Source organism: Stegodyphus dumicola, chromosome 3 (genome assembly GCF_044657685.1).
Source record: "Stegodyphus dumicola isolate Sdum_Otavi_A_Nest chromosome 3, ASM4465768v1".
Taxonomy (NCBI): domain Eukaryota; kingdom Metazoa; phylum Arthropoda; class Arachnida; order Araneae; family Eresidae; genus Stegodyphus; species Stegodyphus dumicola.
The window spans coordinates 30889539-30908641 of record NC_140770.1 but is presented as its reverse complement, the minus strand read 5'-3'; the positions used below and the strand labels follow the sequence as shown (position 1 = coordinate 30908641).

At 33.2% G+C, this 19103-nt stretch overlaps 1 protein-coding gene across 4 annotated transcripts in view; it reads left to right on the top strand.

The window, feature by feature from the left end:
- LOC118203352 (uncharacterized) overlaps positions 1-19103 on the top strand; it is a 168783-nt gene that overhangs the window by 66594 nt on the left and 83086 nt on the right. The window contains exon 1 of one of the 4 annotated variants that reach the window (XM_085812698.1): positions 7024-7067. The exons of the other annotated variants lie outside the window; for them this stretch is intronic. Within the exon in view, the coding sequence (XP_085668824.1) occupies positions 7039-7067 (29 nt within the window). The 5' untranslated portion in view covers positions 7024-7038. Of the gene's footprint in view, positions 1-7023; positions 7068-19103 lie in introns of those variants that run through there. 4 annotated transcript variants of the gene reach the window in all.

The window sequence follows — 19103 nt, the reverse complement described above, 5'->3', positions numbered from 1 at the left end:
AATTCTGAAGAGAATTTTTTGTGGCGTCTGTACGAACGTATGTACATACGTGCGTACGTACGTACGTATCTCGCATAACTCAAAAACGAGTAGCCTCAGAACGTTGAAATTTTGTATATAGGACTGCTATAACATGTAGATGTGCACCTCGTATTTTGGTTGCAATCGGCCGCACCAAACGTATATAAATATATATTTATATACTATATATCCACTCTGTTACCCGACTCAGTGATCTCAGTTTCTTTACTCTTATATGTTTGTAAATTGTAAATTTTTTGCTTTAAAAATGATTGAATTACGTTGTTTTTATCTTCCGATTAAGGTTTTTATGTCTTTCGTAATTCTGGAAGCAATTTTGTACAATTATCAACAATTTAAAAGCTGTTTAAGTGCGATTAAGTTTTAAATAACATGGCGGACATATTTGTTTACATTTGAAACAGCAGAATTGTAAATTTGTTGCCAATCTAGAGAGACTAAGCTTCGCAACACAAAAATAACGCCTTCACTTATTATTGCGAATTAAATCATGTTTAATCCTTTCTGGAATTTTTTCGAGTAAATAAATGTTTAAGATTTACTTCGTAATTTTTAATGCAGATATTTTGAGTTTTTATGTATTTTTGCCTTGTCGCGAAGTGAGAACTGAATTAATTGAATGAGAAATACTAAATCGTCTGTGAAAAACTGTTTCTTTTCTGTTTTGTTTACTTAATTTCTTTCATACATCGTTTTAGCTTTATTATAGTATTTGAAATAGAACATGTGGCAACGATAATTCTTCAAATGATATAAATTTTGTGCATTCAGAGTGTGGTTATAGTAAGCAAATATAATGAATTTTAAAGAGTGCATTTATTCTTTTGTGGTTTATGCGCTGTCGACGAAGTAGATTTAATCCAATCCAATCAATTTAAATGAAATTCAAGAAAAAAATGCGTATAATTTAATATTCTGTACAAGGAAGTCATGTGGTGTACACATCAGATCTTTTCTATGACACTCGTAAATTTATGCGCTCTGAGCTTTGTTCAAGAGCGGTGGTGGTGGTAGTAGTACTTTGTAGTAGTGGTTCTAAAGGTTTTAAATTTTTGTTTAGATGGTACGCATTAGTCAAAATTTTGAGTACTTCTAATATAGATAATTACAGATATTCCATACAAATTCCTTTCTTAAGTGTGCTTTAACTATTATCGCGTGCTGTTGTTGCAGAAAATATCCCGAAAAGATTCTTTGACAACCGTTCCAATAGATTAAGAAGTACTGCATTTGAATAACTGGGCATTACTGGCAAAGGTTATATTGGATGTAATTTTTATTAAGTGTGAAGGAATTCAGCTTGTTTGTTAGTACTTCAACTAAAAGATAGTTTTTATATTGTCAACTTTTTTAAGAACATTAAAACTCCTTCTGCACCTTAATGTTACACAAGGCTTACAGAGGTAATTGAAAAGCAATACAACTACACAGCACAAATTAAAGTTACAAGTTCACAGATGAGCGTAAGAAAGAAATATACAAAAAGAACAGAATGCCATCTTAGCTTGAATAAAACGGAGAAGGGAAAGTAAAGAGTTTAACTAAGAAATGAGTTCTTTCCTTCTGTAAGCTTTGGTTAGTAGAATATTAACTTTTCGACATTTTGGGACTCTTTCTCTGAAGCTACAGAAGTACAAATCTGTCTGTATTAAATAGCCCAAATCTCATCAGGTATAATTTTGACCGTGCCCAGTTGGAATTTTAGCAATTTCAGAATTGCAGAAAATTTTTTATTATTTAGTCTGCGAGAAACAGAAAGAAAAAATAATTAAGTCACAGTATAGGAATTTCTGTATAATTAATTCCACTCGAAAAGGTTTCATTTCAGCTCTGTTTCTTGAAAAATGACTCCGGCTTGAGGTCGTTGAAGGTTTGTAGCTTGTTCTTCCAACCAATCAGTCCTTTTATTTCATAGATTTCCAATGCGGCCATGTATCCTTGCACAGAAAAGGGGGGGGATAGTAGTGGGAATAGTTCTATATCTCCCGTTCTAACTGAGCCGATTAACGAAATTTAACTTGCATTATTCATGTCTCGAGCGACTTAGGATATATATCAGATTTATATATACCGTATCTGCCGGCGTATAAAACGCACTTTTTACTTCCTTGTACGAAGTAAAAAGGAAGTATTGTAATCACGAAAAGTTTCAGGCTGCATATTTGAACGAAAATATCCATTTTGACCGCTATCGAATGCAATTTAACGATGTTTTTTGCGTAATATGTCTACGTAAGGACAGAATAAAAGACTTGTTTCCTCCAAAAAACATTATAAAACTGCTTTAAAATGAATTCTGAAGAGAATTTTTCGTGGCGTCTGTACGAACGTATGAACGTACGTACGTATCTCGCATAACTCAAAAAGGAGTAGCCTCAGAACGTTGAAATTTTGTATATAGGACTGCTATAACATGTAGATGTCCACCTCGTATTGTGGTTGCAATCGGCCGCGCCAAACGTATATAAATATATTTACATACATATCCACTCTGTTACCCGGCTCAGTGATCTCAGTTTCTTTACTCTTATATGTTTGTAAATTGTACATTTTTTGCTGTAAAAATAATTGAATTATGTTGTTTTTATCTTCCCGTTAAGGTTTTTATGACTTTGGTAAATCTGTATGCAATATTTTTAGAATTATCAACAATTTTAATGTTGGTTAAGTGCCGCTAAGCCTTTTTTCATGGCGGCCATTGATTGTTTACAATTGAAACAGCAGTGGATTTGTTGCCAATGTAGAGAAACGTAGCTTCGCAACAACGAAGATAACACCTTCATTTATTATTGCCAATTAAATCATGCTTAATCCTTTCTGGAATTTTTTCGAGGAAATAAGTGTTTAAGATTTACTTCGTAATTTTTAATATAGATATTTTGAGTTTTTATGTATTTTTGCCTTAGCGAGAACTGAATTAATTGAATGAGAAATACTCAATCGTCTGTGAAAAACTGTTTCTTTTTTGTTTTATTCGCTTAATTTCTTTTATACATCCTTCTAGCTTTATTATAGTATTTGAATAGAACATGTGGCAACGATTAGTTAATTCTATTCTTTAAATGATATAAATTTTGTGCATTATGAGTTATAATATGAACGAAATATAATACTGTTAAGTGGATCTAGCGCCAGAGTATCGCTATGGTAAACAAATACTAGAGGGAATTTTAAAGAATGCCTTTATTCTATTGTGGTTTATGTGCTGTCGGCGAAGTAGATTTAATTTAATCTAATAAGTTTAAATGAAGTGCAAGAAAAATGCGTATAATTTAATATTCCGTAAAAGGAAATCATGTGGTGTACACATCAGATTTTTTATTTTCTTTGAAAATGGGTCTGAAAACGAGGTGCGTCTTATACTCGATACTTAGATTAATCGGAGTTATGCGATATTTTTTCTTCTTTCCTTGCGGAGTGTGGGAATATTACAGTTACGTAGAGTTCAGTGAATGCGCATGTGCTGTGATCGAACGATCATAGCTGGGTTCGATTAAACTTTCAAATTTTTGTGAACGACTTTTAAATGCGTGAAATTTCTACTGTTGAATTACTTTTTTAATTTGTTGGCAAGTTATGGCTCAAAAAACAACGTCGGCATTGCTATAGCATAGTGTACAAGCTACGTGCGATTGCGTATATGCTAAAAAACATGGAAACAGGGCTGCATAGAGGCATTCGGGCCACCTCCAACTGAGAAAATGATAAAAAATTGGCAGAATCAGGAAGAGAATCTAAAAAATGCAACTCACAGTTACCATAACCTACGAAGGGGAACTGCACAATGGCCTGAACTTGAGGCTAAGCTGAATATTTGGGTTTTAGACCACAGAATAGAACCACAGAAACTTTCAATCTCTACAAAAATGATTATTCATCAAGCGAAAGAGATAGCGACTGATAGAGAGATTGTCGATTTTACTGAATCAACATCATGGTGTTCAAGATTCATGAAGAGAAACCAGCTATGTATGCGGACTAAAACCAAAAATATCGCAAAGGCTGCCAGACAGATATGAAGGAAAATTATTGAATAATAATAAAGTTTTGTGCAGTAATAAGGTTTTATCTTTCAAAAATGTGTATAAAAGGGCTTGCGTCTTATAAGCCGGTGCGTCTAATACGCCGGCAAATACGGTAGTTATTTTTCTAGCATGGGTATTTTGACACAAGATCGAACTTTTTCTGCAATGATATAACTGTCTACTTTTTCCCATATTTCGATTCTACCACTCAAATTATGCCAAGTTTTGTAAAAATCGCAAGAGTAATTTTAAAAAAATTAACTCATTTTTAGCGGCTTTCTCGGGAATACTCACGAAGGTATTTTAAAGCTATATATATATCCTGTCTGTACGGGAAGAAAGTAGTGTCTTGAATTCAGAGATTAGCTTGAGAGCGACAGACTGAATCGGAAGGAGAACTTCTTAATAAGCATTTTGTAACTGTGCAATTACACTGAAGTGACAAAAGTCATGGGATAGCAATATGCAAATATACAGATGGCAGTAGTATCGCGTAGAAAATGTATAAATGCGAAGTGCTTTAGCAGGGCTTTCATTTGTGTTTAAGTTATTCATGTGAAGAGGCTTTGACGTGATTATGGCCGCACGACGAGAATTAACAGACTTTGAACGCGGAATGGTAGTTGGAGCTAGACGCATGGGTCATTCCATTTCGGATATCGTTAGGGAATTCAACATTCCGAGATCCACAGTGTCAAGAGTGTGCCGAGAGTATCTAATTTCAGGCATAACATCCTGCCATGGATAGCGCAGTGGCCGACCACCTGCACTTAACGACCGAGACCAGCGACGTCTGCGTAGAGTTGTCATTGTTCACAGACAAGCAACACTGCGTCAAATAACCGCAGAAATCCATGTGGGACGTACGAGGGACGTGTCCGATAGGAGAGTGCGGCGAAATGTGTCTTCCTTGGGCTATGCCAGCAGAAGACCGACTCGAGTGCCTCTACTGACAGCACGACATCGCCTGCAGCGACTCTCGTGGGCTCGTGAGAATATCGGTTGGTCCCTAAACGAATGGAAAACCGTGGCTTGGTCAGATGAGTCACGAATTCAGTTGGTAAGAGCTGATGGTAGGGTTCGAGTGTGGCGCAGACCCCACGAAGCCATGGACCCAAGTTGTCAACAAGGCACTGTTCAAGCTGGTGGTGGTTCCATAATGGTCTGGGATGTTTTTACATGGCATGGACTCTGTCCTCTGGTGCAACTGAACCGATCATTGACTGGAAATGGATACCTTCAGCTACTTGGAGATCACTTACAGCCATTCATGGACTTCACGTACTCAAACAACCATGGGATTTTTATGGATGACAATGCGCCATGTTACCGGGCCCAATTGTTCGCGATTGGTTAGAAGAACATTCTGGACAATTCCAGCGAATGATCTGGCCACCTAGATCGCCCGACATGAATCCCAAAGAACATTTATGGAACATCATCGAGAGGTCAGTTCGTGCCCAAAACTCTGCACCCTCAACACTTTCACAATTATGGACGTCTATAGAGGCAGCATGGCTCAATATTCCTGCAGGGGACTTCCAACGACTTGTTGAGTTCATGCCACGTCGAGTTGCTGCACTTCGCCGGGCAAAAGGAGCACCGACAAAATATTAGGAGGTATCCCATGACTTTTGTCACTTCAGTGTATATTGTGATGTTGTATAAAATACAAAAAAAAAAAAAAAAAAAAAGTAAAATGCTAATTATAATTGAATTTGGAACTTTAAACATCTAAGCAATGACGTCAGGTGACTCACTTTTAATTTTGAAAATCGTAGCCAATCTACGCCATTTAAGATTTATTTATCTGACAAATTCGAATTGTGCGTAGCTGCGACAAAGTTAGAATGTGACATGCTAGAAATGTGAAGAATGAACTGAACGTGACAAAATTAGAGTTTATTGAATCTGACAAGATTAGAGATTTTAAAATGCTGCTTACGGTTATTAATAATACAATGTTTTTACCTCTGGTTAAAGTCTATATCACTGATATAGTTAAATGAAAGACGTTAATATTTGTATTATACAAATCCAGTACATCCGTTTTAGGTTTGGGTGTATTTTAGTGCCAGAATTCTTCAAATCGGATATTTTTGAAGCAGAAGTGGGGAAAAATGAGCAACGCCCTCGCCTGGAATCGAACCACGGGCCTCTCGAATACGCGCCAAATGTGCTGACCACTACACTACGAAGGCATGCTAAGAAAGCGGGAAAAATCCCATATATACTCCCGCTTTAAAAGGTGACTGGAGATTAGGTGACCCAGTCGCCTAATCCTGGTGGGGAAAATCATCATCCACCACCCTTTTAGTTCGGGCGTCACTGTAGAGACATTAGGTTATTTCGAAGCCGGAGAGATTAAAAATGAGCAACGGCCTCTCCGGGAATCGAACCATGGGCCTGTCGAATACGCGCCGAGTGTGCTGATCACTACACTACGAAGGCATGCTAAGAAGGCGGGAGAAATCCCTTATATCATGCCTATTTTTAAATTTTTAATGTAAACATTTCTAACGAAATCTAAAGGAATTTTGGCTGGAAGCTCTTGTGGGATTAATAATTCAAGTTAATGATAATCTATTGGACGTCGGAAATGGGAAAACACTTATCCACCTGCATTTACTAAGCGAAGTGCTATTTAAAGCCATTTTTAAGAACAATTCGTTAATACATTGTATGGATTTCCCATCGAAGGAAAGATGTAGTTATTAGACGTTTCACTTTTGTCATATCTCTGCACGATGAGCAAAATTCTAAAATCCATTTCAGTTTCCATACACGGAAGTTTCATTAGTAAAACTGAACACGCGCGTTATTTCCGGAAATGTATTATGAAAATTCGTTTTACGTTGCACGCCAACTTTCATCTTTGTCTGCATCGCTTGGTTATTTACTTCCTTGTATTACGCCGTATACTCTTTTGGTGAAAAATATGAATAATTTACGTGAAAATTAGAAGCTCCAGATGGAGATGAGGAACATCTTCGCTATCGAGTAAGTGAATTTTATTCTACTTATTTACTGGAGCTAGTTTTAGATCATGCCAGAATAAACACTTTCCATCTCCGGGAATTCTCCAGAAAGTGTTGAAACACGCCTACAAGAATTGGTAAGTCAGAGATTGTTAAAACCGAATTTTATAGATTAGAAATAAAATTTACAGATCTGGCAATAACAATGAGATGCAGTAGATGTGTGTAATTTGAGTATGCTCAATTTCGTGATATAATGCTGAAGTGTTCTATCAAAATAACTTATGTATATAAATTATTTTGAGGGGACAAAAGGTAGCTTATGAAAGTTTTTATGATATATATTTTTGTACAGTAGTTAGGATTTTTGACGTAGGAAATGAAAAATGAGCAGTGCCCTCACCGGGACTCGAACTTGGACCTCTCGAATACGCGCCAAGTGTTCTATTACACCAAGAAGCCATGCTGGAAGCCACCTTTACACCACAAAGCCATGCTTTTGGAAGGAGGAATAATATACCTTATATACTCCTCCTTGTAAAGGGAGATTGGTGATTAAGTGACCTAGTCGTCAAATTCTGGTGGTGAAGAATCATTATTCACCACCTTTTAGTTCGGGCGCCACTGTACAGTCACTAGGATTTTTGAAGAAAGAAACATAAAAAATAAGCAATGCCCTCGTCGGAACTCGAACTTGGACCTCTCGAATACGTGCCGAGTGGGCTACCGTTACACCACGAAGGTATGCAGAAAGGAGGGAGACAATACCTTATGTGTTCAGTACGAATATGCATCCAAAACATTTGCGATTCTGAAAAAATGTAGACATTTATGTTCCCAGATTTAAACAGAAAGTTGCTGACGAAACCGCTAGCAAGGAAAAAACATTTAAAGTGCTTAATGGAACCGATTTTTTTTCCCAGTGGCAGACTGTGAACAGTTACAGTGTAACACAGTCTATTAATCTATTACAAGGCCAGATGTGGTGGTCTGTTTATTATGGAGGCACCTAATAGGTGGGCCACTATCGCCTCCTATGAAGGGGACGGACAGTTACAACCATGCCTTCTCCAGGATTCTAAACCAGGCCCTTCGGTATCGCAATCAGGCTTCCCTAACCACCATAACATCTGGCGGCATGAAACCGGAATTAGATTATAGAATTAAAATCTATAGAAGCGCTTTCGAAGGTTTCCTTTGTACGTTTCCACAGCATTCTACGTAAATATGAGTCAGTTTCCCTTAGAAAGTACTGCACGAATTCATTGCTACCTTTAACTCTTTCGCATTGAGAGAGGGCAAAATCTCAATTGCCCAAACATCGAAAACGCCTGTATCTAAGAATTTCTCCTGGAATGCTTTTCCTTCCCCCATGACAAGTTGAATACTACAGCGCTAACAATAGCCTTACTTAAGTAAAGAGAGAACTTCTTTATTCGACGCTTTGACACTGTGTGAAGTTCCCCCTTGGGACGGGATTGCAACTTCGGGCATCAAAAGTTAAACACCGAGAGTAAACAAAGGAAAGCAAGGAACAAAGGAAACAAGGAAGCTACTTTTAGTAGCTTCAAAAGAATGATTGACATGTGATTTAACAACACCTGAAAGCAATGAGTAATGCAGCAACGTGATGGGGAAAGCACTGGGTAGGAAATTATTCAGGCGTTTCGGGCGTCCAGCCGATGTCTGAATGCTCGGGCGTTTGGGGCGACTTCGATGCGAAAGAGTTAAGCAGATATCCCTCGTGTGCTTTTCCATATTCAGTACCTTAAACCAATCTGCGGCATGATACAAGTGAATATAATACTAGTCGTACAAGAAAGGAATTAAGTAAGAAAGAAGACTTCCCAATTTTTAAGATCTCTGAAAATCCTATTATATTATCAAATCAAAATGTATTTCTTTTAATCTTAATTATTTAAATGCTTAAAAATCTTCGTATATGTAAAGCAATCGAATAGAAAAGGAGAAAGGGAAAATGCGTTCTTGATAGTAGTTTATGATCATGAAGAATACTGGGGATGCCTGTATAAAGAAGAAAGCAAATAGTGGAATTTTTTAAAGCAGATCTTGATCAGTTTTGAATATTGACTCGATATATTAGTAAATAATTTATAAAATAAGCTAAAAGGATTATTATCAAAGGTAGATCGATGAGGAAATGAAGGTGCATGTACTTGATCGGAGTGCGTTTTCCTCATCTGGTTTCGGAAAAGGAAATATGATTTAAATATCCTTTCTAAGAATAAGTCGTTGATACAAGTATGAATCTCGAAACTCAGAAGTAAAACCTCACTGATATCTCGAGTTATGTAAATATAATAACGAAATCCTCAACGTTTTGGGGCATTTATGTGGTACTTAGGCGATATTTTCTGAACTTTATTCACATTGTTTTTCACGTCACGCAAGAAACAATTTGTTAATTTCGTTGTCAGCCTGAAACTGATCTGTTGAAACAAGAAAATAAACCAACAGAACCTAAAAAGAGAATAATATTTGACTCGCATTAATTTTCAATCAAACATCGGTAGCTATCAAACATCAATAAAAATATCAGTCGAGTCATCAAAATAATTTTTTTCGTAAAGCACTAGCGTTGATTGGAATTTTTAAAATATAATTTTTAGAGCATTTATAAATTAGAATTTTTAAAATCTTTAGATTTTTCAAATCTAATGTAGGATTTATAAAAACTTAAACTTTATAAAAGCTTTTAGTCTTATTCCTGAATTTTATATAGCGTTTTCGAACAGATATGTTAATTTTCTTTCTCTTGTAAAAGGTTATCAGCGGTATTTTAGAGAATTGTAGAGTTTTCTGAAATGATTGCTTTTTTGTTTTTCTGTTCCGTATTTACTCACTTACTTATTACATGCTCTGCTCTTATGTACTTTTTAAGGAAACCCGACTCGTACCCACGTTACACATGGGAAAAATCACGAAAAAGCCCATGCAGCCAGCTTGTTCGCCGGGAATCGAGAACTCGGGCCGACCTACCAGTGTTCAGGGAATTTTAACCGCTCGTCCGTTGGTAGGCCTTTCTGTTCCATAGCCCACCATTTAGATTAAATAAAACAAAGTTTTTCTGCTGATCTTGTCCTTAATTAATAATTACTTGAACCCCGCTGATAACAACATGAGCTGTTTAGCGGCCGAGCAGTAAATTCTTTAAAACTCAAACAGGCTGCTCATATGCGGGATTTATTGGCTTTCCTCATGTATAACGAGCCATTTTACCTTAGAAAACTTCTCCACGAAGGCATGCTTCGTTATAGACAACTAAACCCTCGTTGATTTACCTTAATCGGTTAACCCAACCTGATAACAACATAAATATGGAGGTGCGCGTGACTACTGATCGAATGCAAAGATATTAAGGTTGATTTTAATTTATGAAAGTTAAGTAGAAAACAGTTTAAATATATTGTTTGCATCACACATTGTTTTTACACCACACGACATCTTTAGATACATGTGTAAAAAGTTTGATTAGGAGTACAAAGTTGTCTAACAATCCATCATAACGTTTTTTACCCACCACAGTTATTCCAAATTTTCTCGAACCTAGTCATTTCTTTGGTTGGGGAATTACATTAGTAATTAGTGCCTTATTTATCAAAAGAGTGTAATTTAGTAAATGCCATGTTTATTACATTTTTCACATGACCTAGAACTTAAATTTTATACTCTCCAAATAATTTTATAAATCCTCATAACTCTTCAAATCTCTGAACTTTCTTAGATAAATATTCTCCTTCCCTTTTATCCTTCTGTTGTATACATATATGCATATATGCGTGTATAGATACCATATAAATAAATTTATTCATTTGTTTCTTAAGGCTAGTTTCAACATAAAGTTTAAACAGTCGAATGTGCACATAAATAAAGAAGTCCGGATGTATAATAAATGCTAAGAATGGTTGAATAAAAAAAGCAGCGCCAAAGCACGTGTTTTCATTCAAATTCTATGGATGGAAAATAATTCTTTCGTTTGAAAAGACTTGACACGTTGATGATAGGCAATCTAACTTGCTAATGAGTTTCTGGTAAGAAAACTACGTTGTGCAATTGAAATATATAAAACTACTGACGTAAATAGAAAATGTATTCAGATAAGTAGCACTGTATTTATTCCAGTGGTATATAATGTTAAGAGATAGATAAAGATGAAATAATTTTAACCGTGTAGAAATTTTTTATTTTAAAATAAGACTTCTTATAGCTGAATATTTCCGTTGAAAATTATTCTTTTTTCTGCTTTAAATTAGTATCGTATTATAAGATGTAGTTTTAGTTCGCAATATTGAAATTAGAAACATATATAAAATGATTTAGAAGTGTAACAACAAAAATCAGCGTTATATTTGCAAATTTCACAGGTTTAGTTTCGATGGTTTTACCGAGCACTAGTAAAAGCAATTTGGCAATTGAGGATGTATATTTTTGGCAGCTGAGGATGATAGTTTTTGCAATTTGGCATCTGAGAGTGATGGCTCGGTAAAACCATCGAAATTAATCCTGTGAAAATTTGGAAATATAACGCTGATTTTTGTTGTTTGACTTCTAAATTAATATTTGTTAGGTGCGTTTAACCCTAAAGTATATAAATTCGTCTTTCCATTCTTCACGTCTCTTACATTACACAACGCTAAACTACCAGCACGTTAATCATACATTCGTCCTGACAAATGGTGCTATTGCACGAATTACGAAATTTAAAATTTATTATCTATTATGATTGGCAAACTACCACTTTTCAGAGAGTTGTCATATTGCCATTCCGTTTGACATGATTGTTTAACTTATCTTTCAAATTAAAACTACACATTGCTTAGCTAATTAAAGCAATTCAGAACCAATATACTTAATAATTTATAGCTTTATTTTATTTTTTAACTGATGTAATTGATTTCTTTATTAATGTAACTGAGCTCACATGATTTGTAATAAGTCTAAAGAATAATTATTATCTGTAAACACTTGCGCCATTATTGGTGTTAGAAAAGTTTTTAACGGATCTTTTTGAAATGTCTGGTGTGTTACGTTTGTTAAGTTACTTTACCGTCCATTTATCATCTACACCAGCGGTTCTCAGCCTTTTTACTAACGCGTACCATTTAAACAAAAACTGAAAAATTTAGTACCACCACTACATTTTACAATGATTATTTTTTAATTTCTCAATAGAGATATTAATATATATATATATATTTCCATTTGTGCTGCCTGTTGGGTATTTGTATTACATATGCACATATGAAAAAGTATTAGATTAAAAATTGGTTACTATTTTAATTATGAAAATTTAAATTATAATACTTTAATTTTAAAATTGAGTGTGAAACTTGGATCCGTTTTAAGAGAGATCAATTTCTTTGTGTTGCCTTATTTCACTTAGTTTTAACCGTAAATTTGGATCCCCTTTTAATTTCGTTTTATGCTTATTTTTCAGACATAACATGGAAGAAAATCCTTGTTTATAGAAATAAATAGTGAAAAAGGCAATAAAAATTTAATAGTTTTATTTGAAATGCCTTTAAATTCTTTTTTTAAGCTTCAGCCAAAAGTCAAAAAGTGTGTAATTTTTGAAATCTTCAGTACGAGATAACATTTCGGGTACATTTGGACAAAATGGATTTCTAACCCAATTTTCTTTTTCACAGTTGGACCCACCAGCGGCCGAGCGGTAAAGACGCTGAGCACTGGTAGCTCAGTCCGAGGTTCGAATCCGCGAATAGGCTGGCTGCATGGGCGCTTTCCCCATGTGTAACGTGTATACGAGACCGTTTCCGTTAGAAAGTCCTCCACGAAGGCATCCCTCCCTTTAGGCAGATAGCCCTCGTGTGCTTTGCCATAATTGAATAATCCTAATCTTTTTTTCATAATCCTCTGGAAAATACAAGTTGAAATTATTAATCAATGGAAAACAATGATTTTCTATGTCGGATGCTAATTCTTCTTTTATTTTCAAATTATTTTCTGTTAGAAAACTTTCCAAAGTGTTAAAAGCTTAAAATATTATTATCCCTTTCTTTGATTATTATCTCGAGTTTTTTATCATCGTATTTCTTTTACTTCTAATGGTAAACAAATTAACACTTTGTCCTTGTAATCCAAAATTTAATTTATTTTACTTTCCAAAAATATCGGCTAAATATACTAAAATGCGTCAACCGTAATTCACTAAATGAACATTCTTGCAATTCAAATTATTCAAATTTTGTATTACAGAGGAAAATTTAAGTTTCTGATCGAAGTTCGAAAAGGCGATTTAAAACTTTGCCTCTGGATAACCTGTACTGGAACTGTAACAAAGCGTTTCATGTGCATTGCCCATTTCTCGTCATAAAATCAAATCGTAAATAATCTTGAATTTAAAGCTCAGCTTTTAATAAAATTAACAATTTTCACAGCTTGATTCAAAACGATAACCAGGTTTTGGGGGATTGTTTTGGCTACTAAATTTTACGATGAATGGAGCAGTGAATAAATTTAATTCAGGCGTGACTTTCTTTCAGAAGTACCATCGGAATGTTTCCATGTTAAAGCCCAAGCTTTTCGTCATTGCATACGACAATGCACTTATTGCAAGTAATATCATTATCAGACATAAAATCGTCAATTACTTTGAAAATTTCATTTCAAATTGCTCTACGACTAAAAGATTCGCAAAATAAATAAATACTCTTCGACAGTTCTTTTATCTCCTTCGAAACGTACATGTAAACTAATAATTGAACAAAGTTCGTTATATCAGTGCTTTCATCCAACTGCAATGCGAGATACTCACTGTGTTTTATTTTTTGAATAACTACCTCTTTTATGAAATTTACCATTTCATGAATTCTCCGATTTACTGTATCATTTGATAAGCTAAGTTCATTATCCATTTTTTCGTTGAATAATGTTAAAACGATATCTTTAGCTGCTGGTAATATAAGATATTCTCTATTAGTGAGAGCATGCCCAAGGTTGGCCATTCTTGGGCTTACTAGCTAACAGCTTCCAAAGCTCTTTCACTTGAACTAACAAAACCTTTCGTTGCTTGTTTATTATTTTTGAACTCCGATAATTTCCTCCTAAAATATTCTTAAAATTTATCGTACTTCCGATTGTCATGTCTCGAAAGCGTGACTTAGGATATGTATTAGTAGATTTATATATAGCATTGTTTTAATATAGGTATTTTTACACGAAATCGGACTTTTTCTGAAATCACATGCCGGTTGTTTTCCATATATAGATTTTACGACTCAAATTACGGCAAAGTGCCAAGTTTTGTAAAAATTTTGAATGACGTAATCCTACTGCGAATATGAGCAATCTGGACGCCCAAATTTGAAATTTGGAATTTGTTTTATGATAGATTTCCTATTTTGTAAAACTTTAACGAATGTTTTATTAACAAACTCAAGGATTTCAAAGCGAGAAATGGCAACATTGTACGGAAGAAACATTTTTATCTCCAGCGCGCGAGACTGTGTATCTGAAATTCTTAAGATATGCTCAATTTACAATTATTTTGGAATTTTTGCCGTTGAACTGAATTTTATGGTTTAAGTGCGAAGAACGTGATATTTAATAAATAAAGCTAACATACAAAATGTTAAAAAAACGCACCCTTTGGACGTAATTTAAAATCCAAAAGCTTTCACATTTTTTTTCTTTTTAAATTCTTTTTCTAAAAATAGATAAATAAATGTTAGTGTTAATGTATTAATTCATTTTCAGTAATTGTGCATGTTTTATTTGTTAGTAATCTGTTGCTTTTCTCTTCCTCTCTTTGTATTTGCATGTGTGTCCAGACAATAAATTACTCGGGAAGCATTGCTGTTTATAATATGGCGCAAAAAAATGCCATATATAAAGCAGTTTATTCTGTAATAATGATCTGATTTTCTTTTTTGCTATGAGAAAGCTAAGAGTTGACTGCATGAAGCATGATGTAAATCCAAAAGCTTTCACATTTTTTTTCTTTTTAAATTCTTTTTCTAAAAATAGATAAATAAATGTTAGTGTTAATGTATTAATTCATTTTCAGTAATTGTGCATGTTTTATTTGTTAGTAATCTGTTGCTTTTCTCTTCCTCTCTTTGTATTTGCATGTGTGTCCAGACAATAAATTACTCGGGAAGCATTGCTGTTTATAATATGGCGCAAAAAAATGTCATATATAAAGCAGTTTATTCTGTAATAATGATCTGATTTTCTTTTTTGCTATGAGAAAGCTAAGAGTTGACTGCATGAAGCATGATGTAAATCCAAAAGCTTTCACATTTTTTTTCTTTTTAAATTCTTTTTCTAAAAATAGATAAATAAATGTTAGTGTTAATGTATTAATTCATTTTCAGTAATTGTGCATGTTTTATTTGTTAGTAATCTGTTGCTTTTCTCTTCCTCTCTTTGTATTTGCATGTGTGTCCAGACAATAAATTACTCGGGAAGCATTGCTGTTTATAATATGGCGCAAAAAAATGTCATATATAAAGCAGTTTATTCTGTAATAATGATCTGATTTTCTTTTTTGCTATGAGAAAGCTAAGAGTTGACTGCATGAAGCATGATGTAAATCCAAAAGCTTTCACATTTTTTTTCTTTTTAAATTCTTTTTCTAAAAATAGATAAATAAATGTTAGTGTTAATGTATTAATTCATTTTCAGTAATTGTGCATGTTTTATTTGTTAGTAATCTGTTGCTTTTCTCTTCCTCTCTTTGTATTTGCATGTGTGTCCAGACAATAAATTACTCGGGAAGCATTGCTGTTTATAATATGGCGCAAAAAAATGTCATATATAAAGCAGTTTATTCTGTAATAATGATCTGATTTTCTTTTTTGCTATGAGAAAGCTAAGAGTTGACTGCATGAAGCATGATGTAAATCCAAAAGCTTTCACATTTTTTTTCTTTTTAAATTCTTTTTCTAAAAATAGATAAATAAATGTTAGTGTTAATGTATTAATTCATTTTCAGTAATTGTGCATGTTTTATTTGTTAGTAATCTGTTGCTTTTCTCTTCCTCTCTTTGTATTTGCATGTGTGTCCAGACAATAAATTACTCGGGAAGCATTGCTGTTTATAATATGGCGCAAAAAAATGTCATATATAAAGCAGTTTATTCTGTAATAATGATCTGATTTTCTTTTTTGCTATGAGAAAGCTAAGAGTTGACTGCATGAAGCATGATGTAAATCCAAAAGCTTTCACATTTTTTTTCTTTTTAAATTCTTTTTCTAAAAATAGATAAATAAATGTTAGTGTTAATGTATTAATTCATTTTCAGTAATTGTGCATGTTTTATTTCTTAGTAATCTGTTGCTTTTCTCTTCCTCTCTTTGTATTTGCATGTGTGTCCAGACAATAAATTACTCGGGAAGCATTGCTGTTTATAATATGGCGCAAAAAAATGTCATATATAAAGCAGTTTATTCTGTAATAATGATCTGATTTTCTTTTTTGCTATGAGAAAGCTAAGAGTTGACTGCATGAAGCATGATGTAAATCCAAAAGCTTTCACATTTTTTTTCTTTTTAAATTCTTTTTCTAAAAATAGATAAATAAATGTTAGTGTTAATGTATTAATTCATTTTCAGTAATTGTGCATGTTTTATTTGTTAGTAATCTGTTGCTTTTCTCTTCCTCTCTTTGTATTTGCATGTGTGTCCAGACAATAAATTACTCGGGAAGCATTGCTGTTTATAATATGGCGCAAAAAAATGTCATATATAAAGCAGTTTATTCTGTAATAATGATCTGATTTTCTTTTTTGCTATGAGAAAGCTAAGAGTTGACTGCATGAAGCATGATGTAAATCCAAAAGCTTTCACATTTTTTTTCTTTTTAAATTCTTTTTCTAAAAATAGATAAATAAATGTTAGTGTTAATGTATTAATTCATTTTCAGTAATTGTGCATGTTTTATTTGTTAGTAATCTGTTGCTTTTCTCTTCCTCTCTTTGTATTTGCATGTGTGTCCAGACAATAAATTACTCGGGAAGCATTGCTGTTTATAATATGGCGCAAAAAAATGTCATATATAAAGCAGTTTATTCTGTAATAATGATCTGATTTTCTTTTTTGCTATGAGAAAGCTAAGAGTTGACTGCATGAAGCATGATGTAAATCCAAAAGCTTTCACATTTTTTTTCTTTTTAAATTCTTTTTCTAAAAATAGATAAATAAATGTTAGTGTTAATGTATTAATTCATTTTCAGTAATTGTGCATGTTTTATTTGTTAGTAATCTGTTGCTTTTCTCTTCCTCTCTTTGTATTTGCATGTGTGTCCAGACAATAAATTACTCGGGAAGCATTGCTGTTTATAATATGGCGCAAAAAAATGTCATATATAAAGCAGTTTATTCTGTAATAATGATCTGATTTTCTTTTTTGCTATGAGAAAGCTAAGAGTTGACTGCATGAAGCATGATGTAAATCCAAAAGCTTTCACATTTTTTTTCTTTTTAAATTCTTTTTCTAAAAATAGATAAATAAATGTTAGTGTTAATGTATTAATTCATTTTCAGTAATTGTGCATGTTTTATTTGTTAGTAATCTGTTGCTTTTCTCTTCCTCTCTTTGTATTTGCATGTGTGTCCAGACAATAAATTACTCGGGAAGCATTGCTGTTTATAATATGGCGCAAAAAAATGTCATATATAAAGCAGTTTATTCTGTAATAATGATCTGATTTTCTTTTTTGCTATGAGAAAGCTAAGAGTTGACTGCATGAAGCATGATGTAAATCCAAAAGCTTTCACATTTTTTTTCTTTTTAAATTCTTTTTCTAAAAATAGATAAATAAATGTTAGTGTTAATGTATTAATTCATTTTCAGTAATTGTGCATGTTTTATTTGTTAGTAATCTGTTGCTTTTCTCTTCCTCTCTTTGTATTTGCATGTGTGTCCAGACAATAAATTACTCGGGAAGCATTGCTGTTTATAATATGGCGCAAAAAAATGTCATATATAAAGCAGTTTATTCTGTAATAATGATCTGATTTTCTTTTTTGCTATGAGAAAGCTAAGAGTTGACTGCATGAAGCATGATGTAAATCCAAAAGCTTTCACATTTTTTTTCTTTTTAAATTCTTTTTCTAAAAATAGATAAATAAATGTTAGTGTTAATGTATTAATTCATTTTCAGTAATTGTGCATGTTTTATTTGTTAGTAATCTGTTGCTTTTCTCTTCCTCTCTTTGTATTTGCATGTGTGTCCAGACAATAAATTACTCGGGAAGCATTGCTGTTTATAATATGGCGCAAAAAAATGTCATATATAAAGCAGTTTATTCTGTAATAATGATCTGATTTTCTTTTTTGCTATGAGAAAGCTAAGAGTTGACTGCATGAAGCATGATGTAAATCCAAAAGCTTTCACATTTTTTTTCTTTTTAAATTCTTTTTCTAAAAATAGATAAATAAATGTTAGTGTTAATGTATTAATTCATTTTCAGTAATTGTGCATGTTTTATTTGTTAGTAATCTGTTGCTTTTCTCTTCCTCTCTTTGTATTTGCATGTGTGTCCAGACAATAAATTACTCGGGAAGCATTGCTGTTTATAATATGGCGCAAAAAAATGTCATATATAAAGCAGTTTATTCTGTAATAATGATCTGATTTTCTTTTTTGCTATGAGAAAGCTAAGAGTTGACTGCATGAAGCATGATGTAAATCCAAAAGCTTTCACATTTTTTTTCTTTTTAAATTCTTTTTCTAAAAATAGATAAATAAATGTTAGTGTTAATGTATTAATTCATTTTCAGTAATTGTGCATGTTTTATTTGTTAGTAATCTGTTGCTTTTCTCTTCCTCTCTTTGTATTTGCATGTGTGTCCAGACAATAAATTACTCGGGAAGCATTGCTGTTTATAATATGGCGCAAAAAAATGTCATATATAAAGCAGTTTATTCTGTAATAATGATCTGATTTTCTTTTTTGCTATGAGAAAGCTAAGAGTTGACTGCATGAAGCATGATGTAAATCCAAAAGCTTTCACATTTTTTTTCTTTTTAAATTCTTTTTCTAAAAATAGATAAATAAATGTTAGTGTTAA